The sequence below is a fragment of the Aythya ferina genome (genome assembly GCF_964211825.1).
Source record: "Aythya ferina genome assembly, chromosome: 20".
Lineage (NCBI taxonomy): Eukaryota > Metazoa > Chordata > Aves > Anseriformes > Anatidae > Aythya > Aythya ferina.
In genome coordinates this window covers 3,202,091-3,228,792 of record NC_140318.1, presented here as the reverse complement: position 1 = coordinate 3,228,792, position 26,702 = coordinate 3,202,091, and the positions used below count along the sequence as shown (strand labels likewise).

The 26,702-nt window shown below is 55.2% G+C and overlaps 1 protein-coding gene and 1 long non-coding RNA gene across 6 annotated transcripts; one reads left to right on the top strand and one right to left on the bottom strand.

Annotated features, from left to right (window-relative positions):
• Window positions 1-62: 62 nt before the first annotated feature.
• Window positions 63-19,199, bottom strand: EGFL7 (EGF like domain multiple 7). 5 transcript variants are annotated; one of them, XR_014684952.1, is made up of 12 exons: window positions 19,030-19,186; window positions 14,504-14,572; window positions 9,793-9,979; window positions 8,123-8,245; window positions 7,857-7,969; window positions 7,214-7,309; window positions 5,768-5,932; window positions 5,435-5,495; window positions 5,120-5,161; window positions 4,893-4,957; window positions 4,425-4,587; window positions 63-359 (listed from the first exon to the last, which is right to left on the bottom strand). XR_014684952.1 is itself a non-coding variant. In XM_084493843.1 (11 exons), the coding sequence occupies exons 4-11, from the start codon at window positions 9,870-9,872 to the stop codon at window positions 337-339; spliced, it is 828 nt and encodes a 275-aa protein (XP_084349969.1). In that variant the 5' UTR covers window positions 9,873-9,979; window positions 14,504-14,572; window positions 16,405-16,464; window positions 19,030-19,128; the 3' UTR covers window positions 63-336. The 5 variants fall into 5 exon arrangements, 4 of the variants coding, with proteins under 4 accessions (XP_084349969.1, XP_084349970.1, XP_084349968.1 ...); XM_084493843.1 differs by lacking the exons at window positions 5,120-5,161; window positions 5,435-5,495 and adding an exon at window positions 16,405-16,464 and having other exon boundaries at window positions 19,030-19,128; XM_084493844.1 differs by lacking the exons at window positions 5,120-5,161; window positions 5,435-5,495 and having other exon boundaries at window positions 19,025-19,199.
• Window positions 10,002-26,489, top strand: LOC311421674. Its single transcript, XR_014684953.1, has 2 exons — window positions 10,002-12,181; window positions 23,374-26,489. It is a non-coding gene; the product is annotated as an uncharacterized lncRNA (long non-coding RNA).
• The last annotated feature ends 213 nt before the right edge of the window (window positions 26,490-26,702 follow it).

The window sequence follows — 26,702 nt, the reverse complement described above, 5'->3', positions numbered from 1 at the left end:
CCAAGTAAAAGCCAAGCAGCACCAAGCACCGCACGGCCTCACGTAGAGCCAGCCAGGCACCATGAACGGCACGAGGTAAGGCAATTTATTGTCTGCCCCTCCAGCAGCAGTGGGGCGGGATGCTCGAGGGTTAGGAGTCCAGTTTGGAAGGAACTGCGTGACCTTCGGTAAGGCGAGCTGCAAGAGAAAACGCCGGAGATGCTGATGGGGAACCAGCCTTCTCCTGCTACCCTGTGTCTTCCTGTGGATGATGTGGCTTCAGCCCCAGCCCGTGGCTGGAGAGTGAGATAAAAGCTACGGATGCGCTCCGCTTCTTCCAGTTCCTCAGGCGCTCAGCTAGAGTTCGTTCTTGCAGGAACCTGGGAAGACGAAAAATAAATCAATGAACCCAGCAGTGTTGTTCCCCGGGGTTTGGTGTGGTGACAGCGCCTGGCTCATAGCTAACGCAGTTCTCCTGTGCCACTGCTTGGCCAGAGAGGTGTGCGTGGGCTGGGGAGCACTGCCTGACTCCCTGGGGGCTCGTATCACACAACTACAACCTGTTACAGCAGGCTGCACCCACCAAGAGTCAGCCTTTCAGCACCTGCAGGCAAAACCTGCACTGGATGTCTCCAACCACGCTCGTGATGGGCACAGAAGCGCAGAAGCACCCAGGTTTCACAGAATCACAGAATTTTCTAGGTTGGAAGAGACCTCAAGGTCATCGAGTCCAACCTCCAACCTAACGCTAACAGCCCTCCACTAAACCATATCCCTAAGCTGTACATCTAAGCGTCTTTTGAAGACTTCCAGGGATGGTGACTCCACCACTTCCCTGGGCAGCCTGTTCCAATGCCTCACAACCCTTTCTGTAAAGAAGTTCTTTCTAACATCTAACCTAAAACTCCCCTGGCTCAACTTAAGCCCATTCCCCCTCGTCCTGTCACCACGCACGTGGGAGAACAGGCCAACCCCCACCTCTCTACAGCCTCCTTTAAGGTATCTGTAAAGAGCAATAAGGTCACCCCTGAGCCTCCTCTTCTCCAGGCTGAACAAGCCCAGCTCCCTCAGCCGCTCCTCGTAGGACTTGTTCTCCAGGCCCCTCACCAGCTTCGTCGCCCTTCTCTGCACCCGCTCAAGCACCTCGATGTCCTTCTTGTAGCGAGGGGCCCAAAACTGAACACAGTACTCGAGGTGCGGCCTCACCAGAGCTGAGTACAGGGGGACGATCACCTCCCTAGCCCTGCTGGTCACGCTGTTCCTAATACAAGCCAGGATGCCGTTGGCCTTCTTGGCCACCTGAGCACACTGCTGGCTCATATTCAGCCGACTGTCCACCATCACTCCCAGGTCCTTCTCTGCCTGGCAGCTTTCCAACCATTCCTCTCCCAGCCTGTAGCTCTGCTTGGGGTTATTGCGCCCCAGGTGCAGGACCCGGCACTTGGCCTTGTTAAACTTCATGCAGTTGACCTCAGCCCATCGGTCCAGCCTATCCAGATCCTCCTGCAGAGCTTTCCTACCCTCAAGCAGATCGACACACGCACCTAACTTGGTGTCATCTGCGAACTTACTGAGGGTGCACTCGATGCCCTCGTCCAGATCATCGATGAAGATATTAAAGAGGACCGGCCCCAGCACCGAGCCCTGGGGGACGCCACTAGTGACTGGCCTCCAACTGGACTTGGCTCCATTCACCACGACTCTTTGGGCCCGGCTATCCAGCCAGTTTCTAACCCAACGAAGCGTGCGCCAGTCCAAGCCAAGAGCAGCCAGTTTCTTGAGGAGAATGCTGTGGGAGACGGTGTCAAAAGCCTTGCTGAAGTCAAGGTAGACCACATCCACAGCCTTTCCCTCATCCACCCAGCGCGTCACTCTGTCATAGAAGGAGATCAGGTTCGTCAGGCATGACCTGCCTTTCATAAAGCCATGCTGACTGGGCCTGATCGCCTGCTTCCCCTGCAAGTGCTGCATGATGACTCTCAGGAGGATCTGCTCCATGAGCTTTCCTGGCACTGAGGTCAAACTGACAGGCCTGTAGTTTCCTGGGTCTGCCCTCCGGCCCTTCTTATAGATGGGCGTCACGTTTGCTAGCCGCCAGTCGATTGGGACCTCCCCCGATAGCCAGGACTGTTGATAAATGATGGACAGTGGCTTGGCCAGCTCCTCTGCCAGTTCCCTCAGTACCCTTGGGTGGATCCCATCTGGCCCCATCGACTTGTGCACATCTAAGTGCCGTAGTAGGTCACCAACCAGTTCTTCATGGATAATGAGGGCCACATCCTGCTCCCCATCCCCTTCCACCAGCTCAGGGTACTGGGTATCCAGAGAACATCCGGTATTGCCGCTAAAGACTGAGGCAAAGAAGGCATTGAGCACCTCCGCCTTTTCCTCATCTCTTGTAACTAAGTTTCCCCCCGCATCCAGTAAAGGATGGAGATTCTCCTTAGTCCTCCTTCTTGTGTTGATGTATTTTTTGCAGGTTTTTGCAGGGTTCTGCCCATAACCAATCCCCATCTTCCAGAAGGTGCTAAATCCTCTCACTGTCTCCTTCCCCCGGAATGATGGGGCTGCCCTAGACCTTTATAAATGTCACCTGTTTTTGCTGGCTTCCCTTTGCCAACAACGCCCTGCTGGCTCCCTCCCGCTGCCTTTGGGAGCGTGGCGCTCGCCTCCCCGGCCTGGGGAGTCCTGCACAAAGCGTCCCGAGGTGGGGACAGCAGTGACAATAAGGCTGGGACCAGCCTGTCCCGACTGCAGCCTGTGGAATTGGAAGTAATTGGAAGCAGGCTCTGCTGCTCGCTGAAGCCCCCAGCGCCTCGGCTGGCCCAAGCAGGAGCCCAGGGAGGTTTTGTGGGCTGGGGAAGGAGCTGCGGCCGCAGAGCAGCCAAGGCAGTGGTGCTGCTGGCTGCCAGCTGGCTGTCAGCGGCCTGCTGAGCGCTGACACGGGCTGTGCTAAGCGGGGTAATGCAGGCCTGGAGGGGCTCAAGTGGTCACGGCTTGAGATCTGACCTTGTGCCCTCACTGGTGGTTTAAGGAAGAGGCTTTAACACAGCCCCACTGGGGAGAGAATCAAGGGGTACAGTTACACCTTTGTGTTACACTTCACAAGGCACAGAAAATGGATGGCTACGTCACTCTCCAAGGGATGCCCTGCAAACCCCACCGCTCACTGGAGAGAAGGAACGGTCTTGTGTCCTCTGGGGACTTCCAAGAACATGGGAGGGACAGAAGCACGCTTTGCTTGCTGGAGCAGGCTTGGGAGAAGCTAATTTCAGGGCTCTGCAGTCATCCCTTGGAAGAAATCCACGTTACCTTGTGATGTTACTCACATTCCTCGCTGCTGTCACTAATAATATGTACAGGACTATGCCAGGAAACTTGGTCTGCTGTGTGACACTGCTGGGTCTGATAATTACCCCTTTCTGAGATTATTTTTTTTTAAAGGGTCATTTTGAAGCTTCAAGCAAGCTCTTTGAAGTCTTTTACATCCAAGCCATTACCACAAGCAGTGAGCTGGGACTGGATATGCCCTGAAACCTCGCTGCCCCTTTGTCTCTCCATGTAACCCCTCTGCAGTTAGCAGCAGGCTGCTGCTGCACACCAGCTCCTGAGCCAGCCAAACCATGGTTGGGTTCTGGGAACATTGGACTGGAATATTTTCATGGGAAAATTAGCTGCAAATTGCCTACAAGCTGCAGATCAAAATAAAGGGGAGCATGCCAGGCAGGACACACTGCATTCGGTCACACCGACAGCTCTCGCCAGCATCTCTTGCTCAAATCTGCTCAGTTTGCTACCAAGACACCTCCTCCGGTGTGCTGCACGGCAAAGGATTGCTCTATAGACTTCAAGAAACATGCCTAAAACTTCCCAGGCTCATAAATCTGCCAGCTTCAGCACGCTCCCTAAACTTTCCTGATTGCCTTTTTGGACTATTAATTTCCTACAAGTTTGGGATTCTTTTCATTTCACCCCGGACTAAGTTACAATGCTAGAGGAAGGGAACGGAGCTGGTGAAGGTGCTGACTGAGATGTGAGCCACTGCTCATGGTGGGCTCCTCCTGCTTCTGCCTCAGAGCCACATTTCCGTGTGCTGGTCTTGCTATTCTGGATGCTACGAGGGCAATCAGATGCTGCAGCCTCAAAGACGTCTTTGAAATGAAGCTAATGGGCTGTTTGTGTTCATCTTTTATTAATTACAGGCTGCCGAGTTTGAGGGGAGATGCAGATTAATAGTGGCGTGTGCGTTACTGCTCTGGCTGGCTTGCATCTGGGGCCAACCTCCGCGCCTCCTCCCTGCCCCAGGGCACCACCAGCCCCAGGCTGCTGGCAAAGCAGAGCCGTGGGCTGAGGTCCGAGGCCGGGTTAGCGGCGTTTGGCTGCGTGGGGAGAAACGTGGAAGGGTGGAGTGCCACGCTGCAATCCCCCTTCCTCCGGGCACTTACACGTCTCCAGCCGCTCCTCGAGGAAGGAGATCTGCTCGCTCAGCGAGTCGATTCTGTCCAGTTGCTGCAGGGAGTGGGACAGCCGGCTGATGGGGTCCGCGCCGACGTCCTCGGGCTCAGATGTCACGAGGTTGTGGAAGGGGGCCAGCACCAGCTGGAGTTTCTGCGGGGAGAAGGGGAGCCGTCAGCGTGCCCTCCTCGGCCAGGAGCGGTGCTGGAGGGGCGTTTGGTTGTGTTCAAAGGGACACCGTGCTGCAAGAGCCACTGCGAGGCTCTGCAGCAGCGTGGAGCACAGCTGGGAGCCTTGCCTGATCCCTGCCTGTGTGAGGCCGGCATGGCGTTAAAAATAGAGCAGGGGTGGAGGGAAAGCCTGGCTGCACACAGCCCGGGGTTGGAGCCGGCTGTGCACGGCCGTGGGCCATGGCAGGGAGGGGAAGGAAGGGGCAGAGGGGTGCACCGAACACCCACCTCCTCCAGCGCTTCCACTCTGCTCTTCAGGTCCTTCATTTCTTCCTTCATTTCATTGGAAGGGCCTGAAAAAATATGACCAACAAAAGGTCGGTTAGTAAAAACACGAAATTTATCCAAGGTGAAGTGGGACGTGCTGGGCTCAGGCCAAGCACTGCTGCTTGCTGCTCCCCTCCTGCATCCCCAGGGCTCAGGAACCAGATCCAACGCCTGCTCCGAGCACGGACCTGGTGCTACTGTGAGCACGCCTCTCCTGGCTGCTGGAGTACCTAGAACAAGGTGGGGGAGCATTTCAGGCTTCGATGCTTAAAGGACAAAATGCCCGTGTTGTCAGGAGATCAGTTAGCAGCCAGCTCTGCCCTGTCCCTCTCGGCTCAAAGGATTGTCCCTGCTGAGGACCCTGGAGCTGGGACAAAGGCAGGCAGGTGGCGGGGCACATGCCGGGGGCTGCCCTGCTCTCCCAGGTCTTGCCCTCACGATGCCAGTGCTGGCCACAGCGCATTATTACTCACGGTACGAGTTTGAAGTGTCACAGCGCGTACCAAAAGTAATAATGGGCCGTCACCAGCAGCGCCCGATGCTCCTCGTGGCTCCAGACGTGCCCTGCGAGAAGAACGACGACGATGATGATGGAGAGCACGGCCCCAGCCCCGGCCACCGCATGCCACAGCGGGCTCTGTCACCAAACTTGTGCATGAGGGTGTTTTTTGGGGTCTCTTGGGTCACTGGGAATAAAGCTGATGGGTGCTGGCTGCTGTCCCCTCTCCTGCCTCTTGCCAGTCCTGCTCCAGCCACCTTGTGATGCCGAGAGGTAATCCCAGCTTGCATCAAAGGCCCCGAGCAGCTGGGGCTGTGCTGCCTCAGCAGAAGGTTACCTGCTTGGCTGAAGGTTCCTGGCCCGGGGCCCAGCCCGGCGGGTTGGCACTTCTTGTGGTCAGCAGCGAGGCTGAAGCCGTCCCGGCAGGCGCAGCGGAAGCTCCCGGCCGTGTTGACGCAGAGCTGACTGCAGCCGTGGCTCCGGCCGGCACACTCGTCCACATCTGGAAGGAAAGGGGACGGCTCCGTGGGGACGGGGCTGTGGGGTGATGCTCACGGGGGATGAGGGGTGAGGATGGCGGTGCCACACGAGCAGGGTGCTGCTGCTCCCCTGCCACGGCCACGTTGATGTGATGGGACCAGGGGCACCCAGAGCGGGCTGGCATTTGTGCCAGGCACAGCTCTGGTGTCCCCATACATGAGTCAGAAGCAAAAAGATAAGCTCAGAAATGTCCAAATTCAGGCTGGGGTGGTCACTATCCCCGAGCAGGCGGGCGCAGGCGGCCCTGCACTGCCTCTCGCAGCGCTTGGCTCTCATCCTGGATTTACGGCCGGGGTTTTGGTTCCAGCCAGCCGTGGCGAGGAGCTATCAGCCTTTCAAGTGTGTATAAAACCCAGTAACCTCTCCTCACACGGGGGAGTTATTAAAGCTGTTCCCACAAAGCAAAATGAGCAGAGCTGCTTCCCACGCCCGGGCGAATCTCTTCTAGGCAGTGGGAAAATCCTTTTCCCCCGCGCTGGAGCCAGAGCTGTCAGCGATGCGCTCAGCCCTGCCCTGCCCAGCGTGGGTCAATGCCACACGTTCCTCCTCTGCGTTACAGGAGGGTGGAAAGCCAGGAGCCACGGCAGACGTGGTTTGCACCATGCTGGTGTGCTAAGGGCTGTGGAACTTTGCTGCCTCGGCTCTGCCAGATTTCCCTGCGCCCCGGCGAGAGGCTGCTCTCACGCAGGAGAGCTTCCCTTCCCCTCCACCGCCGGATATTTTTGGTTTACAGATTTAGTCTGTGCAGCAAACGGGTGTCTTAGTTTACAGCGCGAGTTTACAAAGGCTGGGAGATGGGTCACTGCAAATAGAGTCTCGGGCTGACCCCGTGAGTGTGACGGCCGCTCTGCACAAGGCCTTTCGCTGGCTGCAGTCGCAGCAGAGCACAGCCTCTGCTCGTGCTGACCCAGCGTGGAGCAGCAGCATAGAGCAAATGTGGGTACCAGGGCTGTGCTCTACCTCTGGCAGCACTGGCACAGCCACAGGGAGCTCTGAGCTTCCCTGCTTTCCTGGCTGGACCAGCAGGCATCGCTGCCTGGAGCAGGATGCGTAGGGGTATGTGCGGAGAGGTCACACACAGGTTCCCCTCTGGGCTCTGGGGAGCACCAGGCTTGCTGACGAGCCACAGTGCTGCTCCCTGTCCCCACCGATGGGCCAGGAGAGCAGCGGGGTGCCCTGGGGTGCAGTGGGGTGCAGTGGGGTGCAGTGGGGTGCAGTGGGGTGCAGTGGGGTGCAGCAGTACCTGTCTGGCAGGAGAGTCCCGTCCAGCCGGGCGGGCAGGAGCAGCGGCCGGGGAAGGCGCAGCGGCCGCCGTTCTGGCACGGCACCTGGCAGAGAGCTGCAAAAGATCAGAAACAGCGTCATTGGCAGGGTTGGGGGTCCCGAGCCCCCTCCCCTGCCACCAAAGGTGTGTGTGCACGCAGCAGCCCCGGCTGCTCAGGCAGCATCAGGCCTGGGAAGTGTCTGGTGCTGAGCTCCGAGCTCTGCTGGGGGCAGATTAGCTGCTGATGTGCTCTGCGTTTGTTTTGTGCTGCACATCACAGTTTCCTCCTGAAAGCATTTCTCTTCCATTACTGCTGATTGATATGGAAAGGACTTACTCATTTTATTTATCCTCCGGTGACCATAAAGTTAATAAACAATCCCGAAGGCAAAACGGCCTGTGAGGCAGCAGAGAAAGGATTGAAATTAATCAGAAATCGAGTCACATTTAGCTGTGCTATCGGAGGCTAAAAATGTAAACGCTTTGCTACAGGGGGAATTGGACTGGTGTCAGTAAACGAGAGAGCTGGGGCCTCGTTCGGGGACCTGAGCTACCTGGGCAAAAGGGATTGGGGACAGGGAAGGCGAGCACTAGCCCAGGGGTGGCACAGCAGCTTCCTTACCTGTGTTGCAGCTGAGTGCATGGCTGCTGGCTCTGCTCCAGCCAGGACAGCATGAAGCCACGTGCTGGGGCACCTGCCTGTACACCTGCCGGTAGGCAACCTTGTAGATGGTCCTGCAACACAGAAACGGGGCTGAGCTGCGGGACTGACCATCGGGGGCCACCCCGAGCCCCCCACCCCGCTCCCACACCACCCCAGGTGCTTTTTTTTTTTTTTTTCTGGGAAGGCTCCAGCTCCTGCTCACCGAAAGCAGGCAGCTGCCTCACCTGTAGGTGCTGCAGAGGCGGTGGCCCTGGCAGGTGGTGAGGTAGGGCTGGTACACGGGCTGCACGTGGGACTCGGTGTAGGCGGCCGTGCGGCTCCGCGGCTCGGCGGCGCAGGCCCTGCGGCTGAGCAGAGAGGGGTGAACAGCCTGACCACCCCAAATTACCCGGGGTTATTGAAACGGCAGTGGCTCGGTGCCTGAGTGAGCCGGGAGGTGACTGCAGGCTGTTTTGGGGCAGGGAGACAACACTGGCAGCGCTGCGGGCTGCACGGCCTCCTCCTCCCCAGCCCTCACCAAAGGCACTGACGCCCCCTCGTCCACTCACCCCTGCACAGTTCCTCTGTCCTGGACAAGTGGGGCCTAGATTTAGGGGTTGGGATTCACTCAGGGCTGTTCTTCTTTCATTCACTACCTCCCTTCCCCTAAAACCATTCAATTTTAGGTGTATTTTTTTCTCTCTGAGACTTTCTTATTCCTGAACCCGATGCCTCTGTGGTCACCACAAATTTAATGATTTCACAGAAAGGGTCAGGCTCAAAGCAAAAAGGTAGAGGACAGAGGAAAGTTGCTCTCTGTTCCTTCTAAGATAACTGAGATCCAGTCAAAAACTTTCCCAAGGTTAAGAGCCAAAGCGGTATCAGTTAAAGATTCTTTTTCTTCAACATTTTCCAGCCCAAGCAGGTCAGTCCCTCTGAGGAGCTTGTTTGCTTGTCTCAGCCTCCCAGCTCGATTAGAAAATTAGAATAAAAGAGTCTGGGAATTAACATGGACATCAGATGGCTTCCATTAACTCCAGAAAACTCCTCTCAGCCTCACTGGTTAATGTTACAGAAGACACGGTTTTTAAATGGCAATTGTTTGCTTTGCAGATTTTATAATAAAGCTATAGCTGCAGCGTGTGCGTGTGAGAGAGGAATCCAGCCTGTGGGTACGGTCACGACCAGAATGCAAAAGGTTCAATGCTAGAGGAGAGTATTTCAATGTAAAAACAAAATTTGTAGAAAATGTGAGCTGAATCTGCTGAGCGTGAGATCCTTTTGGCAGGGGAAGGAACCGGGGCGCTGAGCGCTGGGCACCCTTTGGCCCAGCAGGGAGCTGAGATGTGGTTATTGAGGTGGTGCTGGGATGGATGTAGGGCCTGTGTCAGCCCCAATTCCAGGAAAAGGGAAGGGGAATTGCTGGGGCTGCTGCTCCCAGGGGCCACAAGTGCTGCAGCAGTCCCTGGGGGTTTTAATACCTGCATCCCCTGCATGCTGCAGCCTCTCGGAGCTGGGAGATGGCAGCCAGCTTTGATGGCTCGTTTGCAAGGCCTGACTGGCACAACAGCAAGACAGCATTTTTGAGAGTATTTTTGTGCAAGGATGTGCTTGAAAGGGCCAGTAATAATTCCTGAACAGCTCAGGGCCTCTTTAGCTTTTGACTCTCCCAGACAAAAAGCCCAGAGTGCCTTTGTGTCCCCTGCATGGGCTAAACAGAGCCAGGGCATTTTCTCTAGAGGGGTTTTTCGCTTCAGTGGCCCAGCAAACAGACCCCAGTGAGGACCTGCCGAGATGTGGCTGCCCCAGGAACCTTTTCCCAGCTCCTGGCCAGCCCAGCAAGGTGCCCACCACCGGGTGAGGATGAGCCTGTGCTCGTGACAGCTCTGGGAGATGCAGACAAAAAGGAGCTTACCCTGCCCAGGCAAAACTCTCCGTGCTGGTCGTGCTGAGGATGAAGGCGAGTCCCGAGAGGAGGCAGCTGAGTCGGGGCATGTCCTGTCCCCTCCTGCTGCCTGCTGGGCTGTGCGGCACAGACCAGGGTCACTCCTCGGTGGGAAGCGCTGGCTCCTACTGCATGGCTCACGCTTCAGCGGGGAACCCTGGAAGAGAGCAAAAAAAAAAAAAAGGTGTGAAGACGTGGTGCCCACACCCAGCCCATGACATCCGACAGGGCACAGCGTGACACTGACAGCCAGGCTGGCTCTAAGGGGACAGGAATTGCCTTTTGAGGCATCCACCCAGGGTGGGATGTGGTGGCAGCACTGCCCTCGTTGGGCTGTGCAGAGGGAACCTGCATCGTTCGAAATGCGCAGCCAATTCCAGGCAGCAAGGCCAAAACAATGGCCTGTAATTTCTTAATCCATACAGCATTGTGGAGCTGCATTTTCCCACCACATAACATGCTGAAATCTGATCTTCTTCTCTTTAACATACACGCTCTTGCCAGAGAAAAGTGCTTTAAGGGCCATATGTCCCGTCCGCAGAGTCAGTACTAACCAAGTTGGAAATAAAGAGGCTTTGATTTTCTAGCAGAGGACAAATTTGAAACAGGGCTGAAGGAGGTCAGTAACAATATCTAATTTACACAGTGTCTGATTTATACAAAAGAGTTGGCCTCCGGATGGCAGCAGTTAAAGGAGGAAGAAATAAAAAACCCACCTTAAACACACGACAATTAAAGAAAGAATCATGCTTTCTGATTAAACCCTGAAAAAGGAGTTGCTTCACTGGGGTACAACACAACGAGGAGCAGCCTTCTGAAACCGCAGAGCTACCTAAAAGTTTTAAAATCCCCAGGTGAGGTGGGATGAGAACGGACTGGAGAGTTGCAGGTTCATCCCCAAACTTCCATGGACAATTCCTAACGCCGGGTTTTTGGGGATGATCATCCCAAAGCTGTGGACCTGCAACTCTCCAAGTCCTCCTCCAAGGCAGGCAGCAGCACCCCTTCGTGTAAGAAGATTTATCGCTGTAAAATGCAGCCCCAGGAGCTCGCTCCACCACCAAACCCGGGGCAGAAGCTGAGGGCCTGGCTCCAGAAGCACATTAAGGGGGTGGCAACACCACCACCCTCTGGCTGCACACACCTGGGCCCAGCTTAACCAAGGTGCGAGCCTGGCTTTGAGGAGGAAAGGAGGATTTGGGGGATACGCAGCCTGCAGCCCTCCATTCTCCTACCTTTCCTCCAGACTTAACAGAACTTCTCACGTTCGAATGATTAATAAATCAGGAAAGACCTGTGGGAAAGCTCTTAAAAACCAGTAAAGCAATATTTTTTTTCTCCCCAGTCCTTCTGGAGACGTCCCAGGGACACCGGTGTATAAGGACGGACTCAATCCCTGCTGCTCAGACTGGGGCTTTCCCCAGAGCTATACTGGGACGCATTTTCCCCACAGGCACAGATCCTGAGCTAGTGGTGCTCCTCCAGAAGCCTCCAAGTCAAACCCTGCCAACCATCGCAGGCCTCCCACAGAATTCCTGCAGCCACCAGGGGAGCTTTGCCTGTGGGGAAGGGCAGAAATGCAGGGCAGGAGCCGAAAATCCAGACGGGTTGTTTTTCTCTTTGGACTGGGGCAGCGCTGCCCTACCTCAAGTGGTCCGAGCATCCCCTCGGGACATCAAATCCTGGTTGCTTAATATCAGATGGAGTTTTGAAAGCGGAAAATATCATAGCCTGTGCTTGTCTCTTTTATGAGCTTACGAAAATTGTGAAAATCGGCCTCTTGAAAGCTGCCGAAGATCCTCCAACCTGTTGCCTCTATCTCCTAGAATTCCATTTTTAAAGCACATCATTTAAGGAAAAGCTTTTCAGGTTTGAGGGGAAAAAAAGGAAAAAAAAAATAATAAAGAAAAAAGCCTTTTTTCAGTGTCTTTCTCATTTCTTGAATGCTGAGCTGAAGCCCCACGGCTTGGCAAGTGAAACTACGTAGGTGCATCGGAGCTTCTGCTGGTTTAGGGGGCAGCAAAGGCTCCTCGGCCAGCCCTGTGCTCTGTGGGTCCTTCTCCAGCAGCCGGAAACATCCCCATTTCGCTTCCAAGCCCTCTCTCTAACTCACAGCAGGACCCAAGGGGGAAAATACAACCCCAGAAGCAGGTGAGCAGCAGGAAAACGCTCACCCGAGGCAGGCGAGCAGCACCTCATCCTGCTCTGCCTCCAAAAACCCAGGCTAAAAGCTCCAGGTGATGCCAGCAGCACGAGCCGGGGGCTGCCTCCAGAAGTGATGCCAGAGGCTCCAGCCCCTCCGAGGGATGCGATTCCCCCCGAGCTGCATTTCTACCACCAGCGTGGCCCGATTTTGGAGGTGAGCCCTGCAGCTCGGTGCCCAGGCCCTTGGGGAGGGTCGGGAGCTGCAGTAGGGGCGCAGCTTTCCCCCTTCTGACCCCTTCCAGCCGCTCCCCTGGGTCGAGGAGCAGGGGCAGGGGGATGGATGCTGCTCGGCAGCGCGGAGCTGAGCGCAGGGACCTGGGGACAGGGGGTGGGGGGCACCCGGGATGGGGGCACCCCCCGTAGGGTGCCAGCACCCACTGCAGGGTGCCAGCAACCCCACAGGCTGCCAGCACCCCCCCTAGGGTACCAGCACCCCCCGCAGGGTGCCAGCACCCCCCCAAGGGTGCCAGCAACCCCCCAGGGTGCCAGCACCCACCGCAGGGTGCCCCTCTCCCCCCGGGGCACGACACCCCCTTGCCCCAGCCCCCCCAGCCCCTCTCCCCCTTCCTTTTACCCCCCTTTTACCCCTCCCCACGCCTTCCCCTTCTCCCCCCGAGGATGCGGACCCCCCCCCAGCCGTGCCGAGCCCCCCGGGGGGGGCTCCGCAGCCTCCGGGACTCACCGGTGGCGGTGGCGGAGCCGCGGAGTCGCCTCCTCGCCGCTGCCCCCCCCCGGCGTTTCCTTCCCCCCCCCCCCAAGCCCCAGCCGGTCCCTCCGCCCCGGCCCAATGAGCAGGAAAAGCGGAGCCTCCCGGAGAAAGAGGATGGGGGGGGGAGAAGCGCCGGGACACGGGGGGGAGCCGCCTGCCCCCGCCCCGATGTGTCGCCCCCCTCCCCAAAACCTCCGGACCCCCCCCATGCTGGCTGCCAGCAGCCCCCCGGGGGTGGGGGGATGCGCAGGGACCGGGCAGAGCCTGGCCATGGGAGGGGGGGGACACAGGGTGACAAGTGCCAGGGGTCCCCGAGGGGGTCCTGACCCTTTTGGGGGGGCTGCTGGGGTGTCCCCTGGGCTGTCAGGGGGCTGTGCTGGTGGCCGGGCTTACCTGCAGGGCGTCCATACAGCCCCCAAGGGCATCAGGGGGGCAAGGTCCCGGCCCCCTCCCTGCACACCAGCTCCCCTGGGTGGGCAGCAGGTTCAGGGTAAGAGGAAGACCCCAGCATAGCCCCCGTCCCCTTACAGGCTTCCTGAAGTCGTCCATCACCAGTGTGAATTTATTCGTCTTTCCCTAAAAAAGGCTGCACGTGGCTCTGCATCACCTTCCCCCCGAAACCCAATGGCTGTGGGGTCCCGCCGTGCCCCTTTAGTCCCCCTGGACTCCTCACAAAACTCCTCACAAAACTCCTCACACCACCAAAGTCCTGCAGGACTGCCAGGACGGGGAGGCTGCTTTTTGGCCAGCCCTAAAGGATGCTCAGAGGGTTCCTGGGACGCCCTGGGGCAGATACGGCAGGTTTTTGGTGTGAAATGCCTGCTTATTTACCAAAGAAAACCCTGCGCTTCGCTTCGTGTGCCGAAGTGCCACTTGTTTGGTCTACGTTTTTCCTCGGGAAATTAGAGCACGGAGCTTTATTGTTTTTCAAAGGACTGAGGCGCCTGGAGCCAGCCTTCAAGATAGCAGGGGCCTGATGTGTGGCTGAGTGGCAGGATACACCCCCCCGGGAACAGTTGTTCCCATTAAGCTTTGCAATTTATTATTTTTTTTTTAATGAAACCATGTAGGCATTTAAAGGAAATGTTTACCAGTTAAACAGTAATGGCTCCAGAAGAGCAGCCGGGGTCACTGCCCCGTCCCCTCTATTCCCCGTGGATGCTCAGATTGCCTCGGAGCTGCCCTGGGTCACGCTGCGCCCCCCAGGAAAGCCGGGGCGTGCTGCTGGGGGGCTCTCAGGTGGGCTCGTGTAGCAGGAGCATGACTGCTTTGCTCAGGCTCTCTTTAGGGAAGGGAAAAGAGCAGATGGGAATCAGCTCCGGGACATGCTTGTGGAGAAAAAGCTTCACCACGAGGCAGGACGGAGCGTGCTGGGGACAGGATCCCTCCAGCAGCCAGGCACAGGATCCCCGACGCCGGTGGAAGCACGGCTCCACGTTACACCTTAGGTTGCACGAGCAGGAAACAGGAGGGTTTGCTCGCCCCGCCTGGATCCAGCAAACCTCTGGGGGCTGATTTCAGCTCACGTAATCTCATCAGCGCAAAGCACAGGCAACTTTTCCCTAGAGCCTCAAAGGGACGGTAATTATCTTATTATGCAGAGAGCACCACTGTTTGTTTTTTTTTTTTTTTTCTGGTTTATGGGGAGATGAACAGTGCCTGATAGTCAGCTTGTCTAATAGTTGCAAAACATCTTTGGAAGCTGGTGGAAAGCTTCTCCGTGTGACCATACTGAAATGCATCTAATTTCGCGACCGAGACGCTCACCTTATCCGTGGTGCTCTGTCATCCGTCCCGAGCAGGGATCCTTTCCTGAAGCAGCATCTTGGCTTCTTACTGTCAGGACAGAAAGAAAAAAAACGTGGTTACACTCTCTGTGTCTTGCGGGAAGGTATTGGGGATCCAGCCCTTGCCTATGAGGGACCCGGAGCTCCTTGAGGATTGGGGTGAGCACGGGATTGTGGCTGCAGAGCGCCCGTGTCTGGCATCCAGCTGGTGTGCTGGAGAGGCACGGACACAGCATTCATGGTGGAAGGGTGCCAGGAGGGCCATCTCGTCCCTCCTGAGCAGTACAGCTGGGCAGCGAGGGCTTTAGGAGCATCCAAGGGGGCCTTGCAGTGGGGTCACACTGCTGTGAGCCTGGTGGGAAAGGCTGGGCAGACCCGCAGTGCCCTTGCACCCTTTGGGATAGAGCAGACAGGGACACGAGCGAGGGCAGAGCCCAGCAGGACTGCCTAAAAGGCAGCGCCAGGACTTCACTAGACACTGAGCTCTCCCCTCTCAGCAGTTTCCCTGCTGCACAAGGCTGGGATTTTCCATGAACCCCCAAAAGCAGGTTCCCCACCTCTCCGGGGTGCCCCATCCCTGCTGACACAGCCCGGCTGTACCAAAATTCCCTCCTGCTCGCTTATGATCCCACCCGCTGCAGCCCAACACCGTATTTTGCCACCTCCAACACTTGCAGACGTTGATTTAGGGCCTAAGCTCCCTCAATCCCCAGGCAACTTTTGCACGAGTCCCCGGGGATGGCGAGAAAGGGGATGGACCCGTTCCCTCGTGGCACGCAGCCTTCAGCTCCTCGTGGGACATCAGCACGCTGCAGGGCTAAGCACAACACCTCAAGGCCTTTGTGAGCGCCCTTTCAGCCATCCCACAATAATTCCCGGAGTGCACTGCAGCGATTTGAAATTTCTGCAATTATTTGAATTGCAAAATGTTTGCTTTTCAGCTCCACTGGCTTGGCCAAATCTTTGCGCAAGCAAGTGCCCGTGTTATCCGCTTAAGAACTGCGTATAGCACATTAAAAGAGCATTTAATCCTCCGCTCAGAGGGAGGATTCAGTGTCTTGTATGCTAATATTCATTATGCCGGGAGGAAATCCCCCAGGATACTGCCTGGCAAAGTTCCCTTGGAGGCAGTGGAGGTGTGCCAGTTGGGCGCAGGGGCAGATCAGATCTGTTGGCTCTGTTAATACAGGTGTGATGAGGCTCTGACAGTGGCAGTAAGGGATTTTGGCTCCCGACTGAGAGTCTGGCTGAATTTGGAGTCCTCCCTGGGCTGGCATTTTCCCTGCTTCCTCCGAAGCTTTCTCCCTTGCACTTCAGAAGCGTACTCCCACGACATCTAATATTAATGCTTGTCTCCAGGCCAAGGAAGAAATGTTTCTGCACAACCTCCCTCTCAGATTGAACATTAAATCTCGTCTCCCACTGGTTTTACCACCAGCGTGTACTACGAGCTAAACCGAGCCTCACCCAGGGAAGGTCTCCAACCATGCACCAGGCGGGCTTTGAAGGTGAAAACACCACAGCCCCCAAATCCAACCGTCCCGTGGGGCACCAAGGGCTCCCCGTGCAGGAGGAGAGCTTGGGGAGAATGAAAGTGTCTGCAGCAGGGGCTCTGTCGGCACAAAAAAGGAATGATTAACGGAGGAGACCTCATAAGAGACCAGCACTAAGGTCCCACAGCAGGATCTGCTCCTCGAGGGGAGTGCTTACAGCCCTTTGCACCAGCCGGGATGCGCCCATGTACGGGAGAGCTTCCCAAAACGGGGGCCAGAGGTGCTGAGGTGGCAGCTGGAGGTGGATGGATGGGGACACGGACAGAAGAGTGACACACATACAGATGCAAAACCTCTCAGCTGCTCCAAACCGGGGCTGGCTGCATACCTGCTGTGCACAATGGTCTCTCGCTGGCCTCCACGGGGGTCTGGCACAGAACCGGGAGTGCTTGTGAAAGAAATAGGAATTTTCGGTGATTCAAAAAAAAAAAGGGGGGGTCTGCTTTTCCTGGTTTAGGACAAATTCTCCTTCTCGGGCTTTTCGTAAGGCTGTCTGCAAACTTTACACTAAAGTTTAGGCTTTGGAGCAGCCCCTGCTCTGCAGAACTCTGCGAGGAAAAAGACCTCCCACTATTCTATTATGTTCCATATTGTTCTCCATTGCGTCAGCTGCAGAGCAGTTATCTCAGTGGAAATCTAGAGGCGTCCATTGATGTCAGTGGGATCAAAGCAGGTCAAACCAAGAAAAGTACTTGGCCCATAGCACTGGGTCTCTCACCACCAGTTGCCTCTGCTATGCGTATTATGACCCAGATCTCATTCCCACAAAGCGATTTTTTTTCTCTGAGTAAGGCCTCCTCAAGCAGGACCATGTTATAAATCGAGTCTGCGACAGGGACATACGGCAGCCTGCAACTGTGCAAAAAACAAAGGTGTGAACAGGGCAGCATCCTGCAGCCACGTTTATTTCCTTTTAGTACACACCGTTCTTATATACGTTTAGGGGAGGCAGTAACGGCTGCTGTATACAAACTGGAAATGATTCATCTCACTCAGGAATAAACTGAATTTTGCTGCTTTCTGTGAAATTTCCCTGGCCAAAAAAAAAGTAGCGTTAGTCAGTGGGGAATGGTTCCCGCCCTGCCTTTCCCTTCTGCGTTTTTCCAGTGAATCACTCCCCAAGGAGCGCACGGAAAGTGCAGTGGGAACGGCTGGGAGTTGCATGCATGGCTCAGCTGGTCTCTTAATCACAGCCATGCCAGCGAGAGCATTCAGCACAAGACTGTTGTTTTTTTTTTATATATATATATTTTTTTTTTCCTCTAATTATCCTTCAGTATCAGGAGAAAGTCTCCAGTTCCAGAAATCTGCACTAAGCGGAGCTCCTCTCTGCCATCACCTCCCCGGCTACAGGCAGACAGGAAGCCAAGGGTTTGCTTTGGGAGAGGGGACAGAGAATTAAATAACATTTTTTTATTCCCCTCTTCTGTTTGCAAAGACCCCTCCCTTCCTTTTCCTTCGCTGTCTGGTCTGAAAGCTCAAGTTAAATCTTCCCTTGTGTTTCAGCATGTCCTTCTGCTGCTGGTGTGACTGTGAGTCAGGTTCGTTTACTCTAATTTGTTGCAGTTTGTAAATCTATCTCCCCAGAGCCAGTCCCATCTGCAGCAGCAGAGTCTGGGAAGTGGCTCAAATAATCCTGCATCCCAGATTCAATTTCTCTTCCTTACCTCTAGGGAAAGTTGTACAGAGCTGATAGTTTAGCAGCATAGAGAGGAACTAACTCAATCCCCGGAATTAATTCTTGATCACAGGGAACAACATTCAGAGGGCAGGCTGGGGGGTTTCTGTACGCACCACTAACCCCACTGATACCCAGAGAGGTGCATTTGCAGGGGAGGCTCAGGATCCAGCCACCGCATCTGGGCTTCAGTCTTACACCTCCCAGGCAGTGCCAAAGCTTGCCAACCCACTCTCACATTACTTTTATCATTTACAAAACCTTATTATTTTTTCTGTGAATGTTAGGCCCTGTGAAAAAGTAGACCCAATTATTTCTGTCACGAATATTCACTGGCTTGGTCCTGCCCCGCATGCCTGGGTAGCCCTGCTGCTCCTACCCACAGCCCACCTTTTATCCTCAAATACCCCCGGTGAGCCACTGAAAGCCTGCTCCCTGCATCGTGTAATGCCATAGATTAGTAGGGCAGGACGCACAGGTCTGCAGGTAGCTGAAAAAAACCTGTATGCAAAACACCCACGGTTATAAATTAAGAGGCTTTGCTGAGCTCCTGGCAGGCAAAGCACAGCACGCTCCGGGCTCACAGTTATCCAGCATCAGCCTCAGCAAGACCAGTCCCTGCCCTGAGCTTTGTCCAGCCCTGTGTCCTGCCTGTCCCCAAGGGCTGAGCTCTGCCACTGCCACCCGAAATCGGCAGCACAGCAGCAGCAGCAGCATGGCCCGGGGTCCCACTGCCGCCAGCTGTGCAGGGGGAATGGGCGCAGGTGGCAAGGCGCGGGTGCAAGGATGAACAACGTGGGGTTACTGCAGAGGCACTCCAAGAGACAGACAGATGCAAAAAGAGAAGGAATGACGGAACGAAAGGCGGTTTGCTAGGAATTTCCAGCTGTCTTATATACGTATCTTTGCGTGCACAGGCGTTGCAGCCTTCCTCTGCATGCGCAAGGGCTAAAATAAACCCTCTGTCCAGCAGCCAGGACTCTTCTGTTCCTGGAAAACAGCCTAAGCACCAGTGGAGTGAATTAAAATAATAGTGCTATGGGCTGCGCTCAGCTCTGAGCAAACCAGCACCGGAGCCATCCCTCAGCTCGGCACACAGGCAGCTGGCAGCGGGGCAGCCGAGGGATGCTTTGCAAACCTGTTTGCTCGGCGGCGCTTCGTCATTTCTGCATCCTTGCCCTCAAAACCCCACCGCAGCCTGACAAGCACAACCCCTCCACCCCATCCCGTCGCAGTCTGTCCCCTCGGTGGTGATGGCCGTGTCTCGTACCGTACCTGCGGCGCCCCGCTGTCCCCCGCCGCGCCGGGACCGTCCCTGTCGCCGCTCTGCCCCGTGGCTGCCAGCCTCCATCCCCGCATGGCCGCCCTGGGCCAGGGCCCGGCTGCCCGCCTCGCGCCCCCCGCATGGCCGGCCGCCGGCCGCGCACAGGCAGGAGGTGACTGCTGAGGTGGAAGGGTGGCTTTTTATGCTTTTCTTCCTGTATAAATCAGGCCGGGGATGGACAATCCCAGACAGGACTTCCTGTGTGTGTTGTGCGCTGATAACGGGCGCTGCGAGGAGAACAAACACGGCTGCCGCATGCCCGGAGGGGAGAGGGGCTGTGGGGCGGCACCCCCACCCTGTGCCTGCCAGGCCCCAAGATGGAGGGGACACAGCTGGCTGCCATCAGGGCCATGTGGAAGGACAGGCGGCCAAGGAGGAGGCACTGCCCGCCTGCCTGGGCTCCCACCTGCACCGCACAACAGCCCTAAAATGGCTGCCGCCCCCACCCTCCCGCCTCGCACCCCTTGGTGCACATCTCAGCCACAGCCTCCCTGCATCCCCCCTCAAAGGGGGCTGGTGGGGACCCCCACTGCGGTGGGGCTGCCCTCACAACCCGTGACAAACATGGCAGGGCCAACGGCCATCTTCTTGTCAGGGGGCCATGTCGGTGTGGGGTGCCAGCACAGGGTTTAGGACGCCCCAAAATTTAGGTTGCACCTCAGCAGTCAGTCAGTTTGTTGGCTGGCTTGTCACCCTCGTCACAGCACTGTCCCTACCTTGGAGGCGAGTGAGGCAGAGGGCCATTTGGGTTACCAAACCCGCTGGAAATCACCCAGCAAAGATGGCCTCTTCAGCAGAGAGGAGCGCAGAAAAAAAGTGCTGGAGCTCCCTCATTTTGAAGGCCATTTTGGAGCAAAGCTTATTGCCATTTCCACTTAAATGCGTGTTTATACGTGACCTTGGTTCAAAGGAGGAATAGCATGCTTTTTAATCAGAATTCGAAACCTTGATCTGCTGCTGGCCACCAGACCCATGTTAGAGCCCACGTGCCATCCGTCCCGCTGGCACAGGGCAGCCCCAGGACCCCAGCCCTTGCTGCACCGCATCCTCCCGGCCCCGGCAGCACAGCACACTTGTGCGCAGGCTTACAATAAGCCGAGGATGACTCCCACCCTGATTCAGCAAAATGCTACTCTAGGCAAGTCCCCTGAGGCTCGCAAAATATTCCCATGTTTATTTATATAAACGCATGGCTAAAGAAAGACCCCACTTGTTTTCCTTGGCACGAGGGTTTTTTCGAGGGCTGTTTTCTGCCTCCCATCGCTGTTCTTTTTCCAGCAATAGGTGATTTTACACCGCGGGTTGCTTCCCGCCAGCATTGCCAGCCGAAGGACTCCACGGGAGCAGTTCTAGCCACCGTGTGTTTGTGCTCAGCTGTGCACGAAACACCGCGCGTGTGTGTGTGTGCAGGGAGGGTGTAGCTCAGCCTCTTCTGCTTCAGGGTTTCAAGCTCTCTATGGAGTTATAGGGCTTGCACGGATGGCTTGCACTGCCTGCAAGAAGAGGCAGCACTGGAAACTGAGGGACGCTGAAAACTGAGGGCCAGAGCTGGCGGCTTTCTCAGCCCCACAAGCCACAGAGCCTTCCCAAAGCCCCCAGCACCCTCACGATCCTCCCCACTCCTCCAGACCAAAGCCCCTGAACTCTGGGGACAGCTTGAGACCCAAATCCTACCACTTGCAGCAACCACCGCCTGGCCCCAAGCCATCTTTCCTGTGTCCTCTGCCCCGGCACAGGTCACGGTGCATCCCTGGGACGTTGGCCGCCCACACCGCCACGCGCAGGATGGCTTTGGGCTCAGTGGTGGAGCTGCAGGAGCGGGATGGGATGTGTGGAAAAAGTTTCCTGTTTACCCAGCCTGCAGTGTCTGCGGCAGTAGCTGCTGGGGCAGGAAGCGGTCAGAAGGGGCCACACAAACGGGTTTTAAATTTGAAATTTGCCCATGGCCCACCTCTATCCGCACGTCTCAGTGTCCCCAGAGCTGCTGCTGGTGTCCCCCAGCACACACAAGCTCCTGACAGCCGCCCCAAGCCTTGGCACGGTGACATTTTGGGTAGTCCTGGTGGTGAGGTGGTGCTGGGACCCACCACGGGCTGAGCACGGGATAAGGGATACGAGCATGGGATAAAGGATACGCAGGCAGACAAAGCCAGGACACGTGCTTCTCCAAAAGCCCTGCGGCATTCAGGGCCTGTCAGGCGTGAATGGAGTAGGGGGATGGAGGGACTTCAGGCTCCTCATTAGCACCAGCCAATTAGCGTGGCATGCTGCTCTCCTGTCAGCTGATGGGGCTGCAGTTGAATACCCCCTGCCCACGCTGATCCCTCAAATTTGAGGCTGTGTTGGATTTGTGATCGGTTTTACTCCAGTGCTTAATAGCAGGAACGTTGCCCCTCATTGTGTCTTTTCCCTCTGTGTCTCAGCCGTTCTTGAGAAACTAAATCTGCTTGGTTTATTTGATGGGCATTTTTGGGGCTGTTTGCTAGCATGGAGCAGGTAGCTGTGACACTGCAAGCTACTGTCGGAGAAAATGTTGTCATGCAGCAACACGTGATACTTTAATAAAATCAATTACTAAGCAAAATCAGGTGGCAAAATCTCCACCTTCACTTTGCACAGCTTTTTGCATCACAGCGGGTTTGGGACAACCCAGCTGTTTTACTGCAGCAGGACAGGGGCACCGCAGAGCTGGCCCTGACCCGGGGTGGGTTCAGGAGCACAGCATCAGATGTTTACAGGCTGGAGCCGCTCCAAATCCTTGAGTGACAGCTGCTTCTTCCCCATGGAAAAACTGTTTTACCATCCCTTGTCTGTTTTCTCAACTGTGGATAATGAAAGCGCCAGTCCCGACGAATGGATGTTATGCTATTTACCCGACTAACACCCATGAACTGCTTTTATATTCCTGCACGAAACCTGCTGCACGAATTTAACTCCTAATTGCAGATGTTGCGAGCTGCCGTGGGATTTAATTTGCTTCTCAGCAGAATCAGATGCTCACTCGAGCCTGAAAGTGTAAGAGGAAACGGTATTGCAAACCTGAACATCTTCAGGGAGCAGAGGAAGAAAAGCAAAGCCTTTGGCTGCTCATCCCATCCTGAGCCCCATTTGCCCTACCCGTGCTGGAACAACCTCACAATCTCTCTGGGTGCTACAAGGGCATTAATGGGAGCCGTGAGGGCCTGGCACCAGGTGCCAGCACTGCTTTGCATCCTGCCCACGCCATGGCCAAATTCTCAGTGCCCCCAGCCAGATTTCAGCAGCGGGGACTTCTGCTCCACCATCCCTTGGCTGAGCTGCACCTCAGCCATCTCCTCCCTTGTGGTGACGTTTCTTGCAAGGCACCGTGTGGGTTGGGATGAAAGCCACCCCCAGGTTTTGCATGCTCAGACTCCGTGATCCCCTGGGGCACCTCCAAACACCTCTCATCTGCCTCCCAGATGGTCCCTGGGGTGCAGACACGGGTGAAGCTGACACGAGTGACTCCAGCCCAGAGTTTATACTGTGCCTCATGTGCTGGGGCAGGACTGAGGAGTTTCGAGGGTGCCATGGGAATACCACTGCGGTACAGACGTAATTAATCAAGGTCAGGGATTGCATTCTTCGTTAGCACTTCTTGCCACGCGGGAGAGCCTCAGGAGGCCGGCAGACAACCGCAGCCTTGCTGGAAAACACATTTGTCTTCTCCTGGTGAAAATTGTATATGAAAAGAAATTTTATCCACGTTTCGCATCTTAGAAAGTGCCATCTCTGAGAAATCTGAGTTCAGGAAAAGGTCCCTGGAAACGATCAAAGTCCCGCAGCTCAAAAACTGAGCCTTAGGGCCCAGAAGTTGGAACGATCAACTGAAATTGCACTTTTCCCACAGAAATTTCCCTACTGGTTAAAAAAGCATTATCGTTAAGGCAAAACCTCCCCAGTGAAGTATTTGGGGAGGCTGTGAGCAGGCGCACTCGGTGGCTGGTTTGGGATGGGATCAGGATGACTGGGCAGATGAGGCAGGGCCAGCTCATCGGTCTCTACCTGTGGAGCGGTTTTTGGGTCATTTCCATCATGAGAGCACAGTGAGCCCCCAGCTGGGCAGGGAGAAATGGCAGCGGGGAAGGGTCTTTGGGGAGTATTTGTTCCCTCAGCTCTTTGATTATTGGTCTTTTTAAAAAAATATTCATAAAAAAGTTAAAGAAAAGATACTTTGGGATAGCTGCCCCTCCTGAAGCCTTCCCCTGTTGTTTCAGCTCGTTTGCATGCCTCTAGGTTTTTTATCTTACACTAAATGCTTATTTTCTCTCTGACAGTGGGAGACAGAAGGGCTCCTGACGTCCAACAGCTGGGAAGCGCCTTGCTGCATCCTCCAGGGATGGACGGATCCTCTGTGGACACTGCCAGGACCAGAAGCCACCTCTGATTGCTGGCTCTCTTCCCCGGGAGAAGCCAGCATTGGGCCAAGAGCTCCTCTTTGCTCATTGCTCATGGAAGCCTCTGGTTTTGGCAAAAGACATTGCTCAAAGTGTGCTGACACCTCTCTGACCTCCTCAGACTGGGCCCATTGGTACTAGCTGCTCATTAACACCGAAGGCTAATTCCCACCCATTTTTTAATTAGATATTCAACACCGCGTTGCACAAGGAGCTGGTCAGGTTGTTGCGCAGAAGGTGGGCAGGTTCTGTGCACCACAAACATGGAGCTGAGCAAAGGCAGAGGCTCCCCGTGTAAGCAACAGCCCCTGGCCAGGGAAGCGTTTCCATTGTGGGCAAGGTTTTCAGCACGCCTGGAGCTCCTCACATGGTCCTGTGCTGCATCAGAGGTGCGGGGAGAGCTCAGCACCACCCTGTGTGTCATCAAGGTCAGCCTTTGAAAGGGGAGGTTGCCACGCCACAGATTTCTCCTGCAAAGGGCTCCCCAGAAGGGCCATCCCCTGTGTGCCTGCTTGCCAAAGCCTCTAAATCATCCCCATCAGAGCTAAGACTGGCATCGAGCATCAGCCAGGCTTTACTGTAACACACCACCAATATCCGTGCCTTCCTGAGCTGGAGCCACCCCGAGATGCTCCTGGAACGCTCCCAGGTGTGTGGCTGCCAAGGACTGTGTGTGTGCTGGTTACCAAAAGAGCTGTGTGTGGATTCCCAGGAACGATCCCTTCCTGTAAGCACGGTGATGTACCTGTCTGCGTGGCACGCCAGCCCTTGGCAGGCTTCGTCTGCATGAGCCCCGTGGGCTCCCCCCTCGCTCCCCACATCTCTGCTCAGGGTTCAAGGAAAGCTGTTCAGGGAGAGGAAGAAACTGAGAGAGACAGGGAGCAGAGGGTGACTCCTGTACACGTCGGTGTCCCTCGCACAGGCATCAAACCAGGACCAGGGGACAAGCACATCCCACAGCACCGAGGTGCCACCAGGACCCCAGGGTGCCTGAGCCCATGGGGGCCATGGCCGTGCCTTGCTGCTGCTGTGACAACATTGAGGACAGAGGCAGGAAAAAGCCCAGAGCCTCTCTTTTGCTAAGCCAGCTTGGTAAAGGGCTCCCTTATCTTCTCTTTGGTGTGAGATAAGGTTTCAGTGCTGCCAGAGCAGCTCTGTATCTCGCAGATACCTCCCCGTGCTGCAGTGGGTGTCAGGCGTTCAGAAAATATTTGAGTAAGACCGTATCTTTTTGAAACCCGTGTGCAATGGAAAGACACACAGGGTGGATCAGATCGACGCTGCGTGGTTTTCGGTGTCTCGTTGTTTGTGTGAGGACAAAAAGGGGCTCCTCAGCTGGTAGGGCTGGGCTGGAAGGGCCTCTCACTGCAGGTCCCTACACAGCATTGCTGCAGAGGGAACGGGGACACGAGTGTCCTGGCTCCCTGCTGGGCTGGGAAAGCTGGGCACTCTCCCCCTCGCTTCAAAGCCTTGGCGATACGTGGCCCTTTGAGAGCTGATCCAGATAAATGTTTGTTTTAGTGACCCAGTGAGAGCTGTATCCTATTGCAACAAGCCACTTTCCTGAACAGCCCTGACATACGGGCATGTTTGAACGGCATTCATAATAGCAAAATAATTTGTGTCTCTCCAGGGTGATTTACTGAGCCGGGAGCCTGCTCTTCCCTTGGTGCTCTGCTGTTCCCTACAGGGAACCTGACTGGTTTGGGAATACCTTCAGAGGCAATTTATTTCTATGAAATCCTTGTGTAACATCGCAAGGAATGACTGGGAGGAAAAGGCTTGTCGTGAGAGCAGAGGACACGGAGTCAAAGCCATCCCCTTGCAGGTCTGACCGAAGATCTGGGTGCTGCACCAGGGGCATCAGCCACGTGTGATTTGGGTGGTGCAGGGGCAGGACCCTCCCGATGCCCAAAACCCTCACCCTGGTTCACACATGGCTAGCTTCAGCAGTCACCGAAAGAGGAAACATTGCCCTCTCACCACGGCAAAGCTCTTTCCATGTCACAAAATGGTGCTGGATCCTGCAAGGCACCTTCTTCTGGGCTGCTCTGTCCTCCGCCAAAGTCCTGAGGGCCATGAACCCTACTCCCCCTGCCTTTCCCAGCAACTTTCCCCGATCTTTCCAGACAACAATGATTGAAATATTAAAGCTACCTCATCGTAGAACAAAACCCTTGCAACTGATTAAAATTTTCTGTGTTAAAAATACCTGGTGTATTGAAAATCACACTCCAAAGGCCAGTTCTGATCTCATTCGTGTGGGACTACGGCCAGGTGAGGTCTCCGTGGAGAAGTCCTGAGGAATGGACAGGCCTTAAACCAACGGTGGTCTGCAGAAGTTATAAAGATAAATACCATGCACCCGTATAGAACTCGATCTCTTTTTTTTTATAAAATTAATAAAATGTGTAAGAGAAGCTGCCTCCCTGTTAGTGGATCTAATACCTTGGCTTGGAAGCCCTCCCCAGGAAACATATCTGTCTTTCTGCTGACTTCACTGGATGTCAGCAACATAATAGAGAAGTGGAATTCAGCCTAAAAGCCAGACAGTGAATGCAGAAGTCAAGACTTAGGGAAAAGATATAAAAAAAGAACTGTTGATATGCCTCTTCTCCGACACGTCCCGTCCTATCAAAATGGCCACTGCCTTTATTTTGTTTAATCACTTATCTCCACGGAGGGAAGAGGAAATTCCCAAGAACGCATGATCGTTAAAAATATTAGCCAGGCCTGGTGATTATTTTTGGTAGCTGAAAACTTCCTGGCCGAAGGGTTCGGGTTTGCATTGGACTCCAGCGAATGTTTTAGAGCAACTTTCATAAATACCCATTATACTCGCATCGCCGTGCAGTTTACAATTCAGCTGGGAAGGGCGGGTGTGTGTTTCTCTTTCTTTGTTTTGCGCTGCAGCATGGTAAAGTGCACAGCGCTCGGCCGAATTAGGGCTTAGCTATTTTCTTGTATCCTTAAATAAAGGACCGGTTCACACAGTCCGAAATCTCTGTTTCCTTTCTGGCAGGAAACAGGAAGTGAATGCAAGGGGCAGATTTGGAGTTTGCTTGCAAGAACAATTGAACTCCCATCCAGAGGGGAAGGGGATCTGCGTCAAGAGGAATTCACTTTTTTTTTTTTTTTTTTATTCCTTTTTTTTTTTTTTTTCTGGAAGGGAAGAGAAAATGACCTTTAGTTGAAAAGCCTGAAAGAAT

Excerpts from the sequence above, each read along its gene's own strand:
- EGFL7 (XM_084493844.1), bottom strand. The coding sequence starts at position 9,872 with ATGCCCCGACTCAGCTGCCTCCTCTCGGGACTCGCCTTCATCCTCAGC. Across the intron at positions 8,246-9,792 it reads GAGAGTTTTGCCTGGGCAGG|CCGCAGGGCCTGCGCCGCCG; the intron begins GTAAGCTCCTTT and ends CTCTCTGCTCAG. Across the intron at positions 4,588-4,892 it reads GAGTGGAAGCGCTGGAGGAG|AAACTCCAGCTGGTGCTGGC; the intron begins GTGGGTGTTCGG and ends TTCTCCCCGCAG.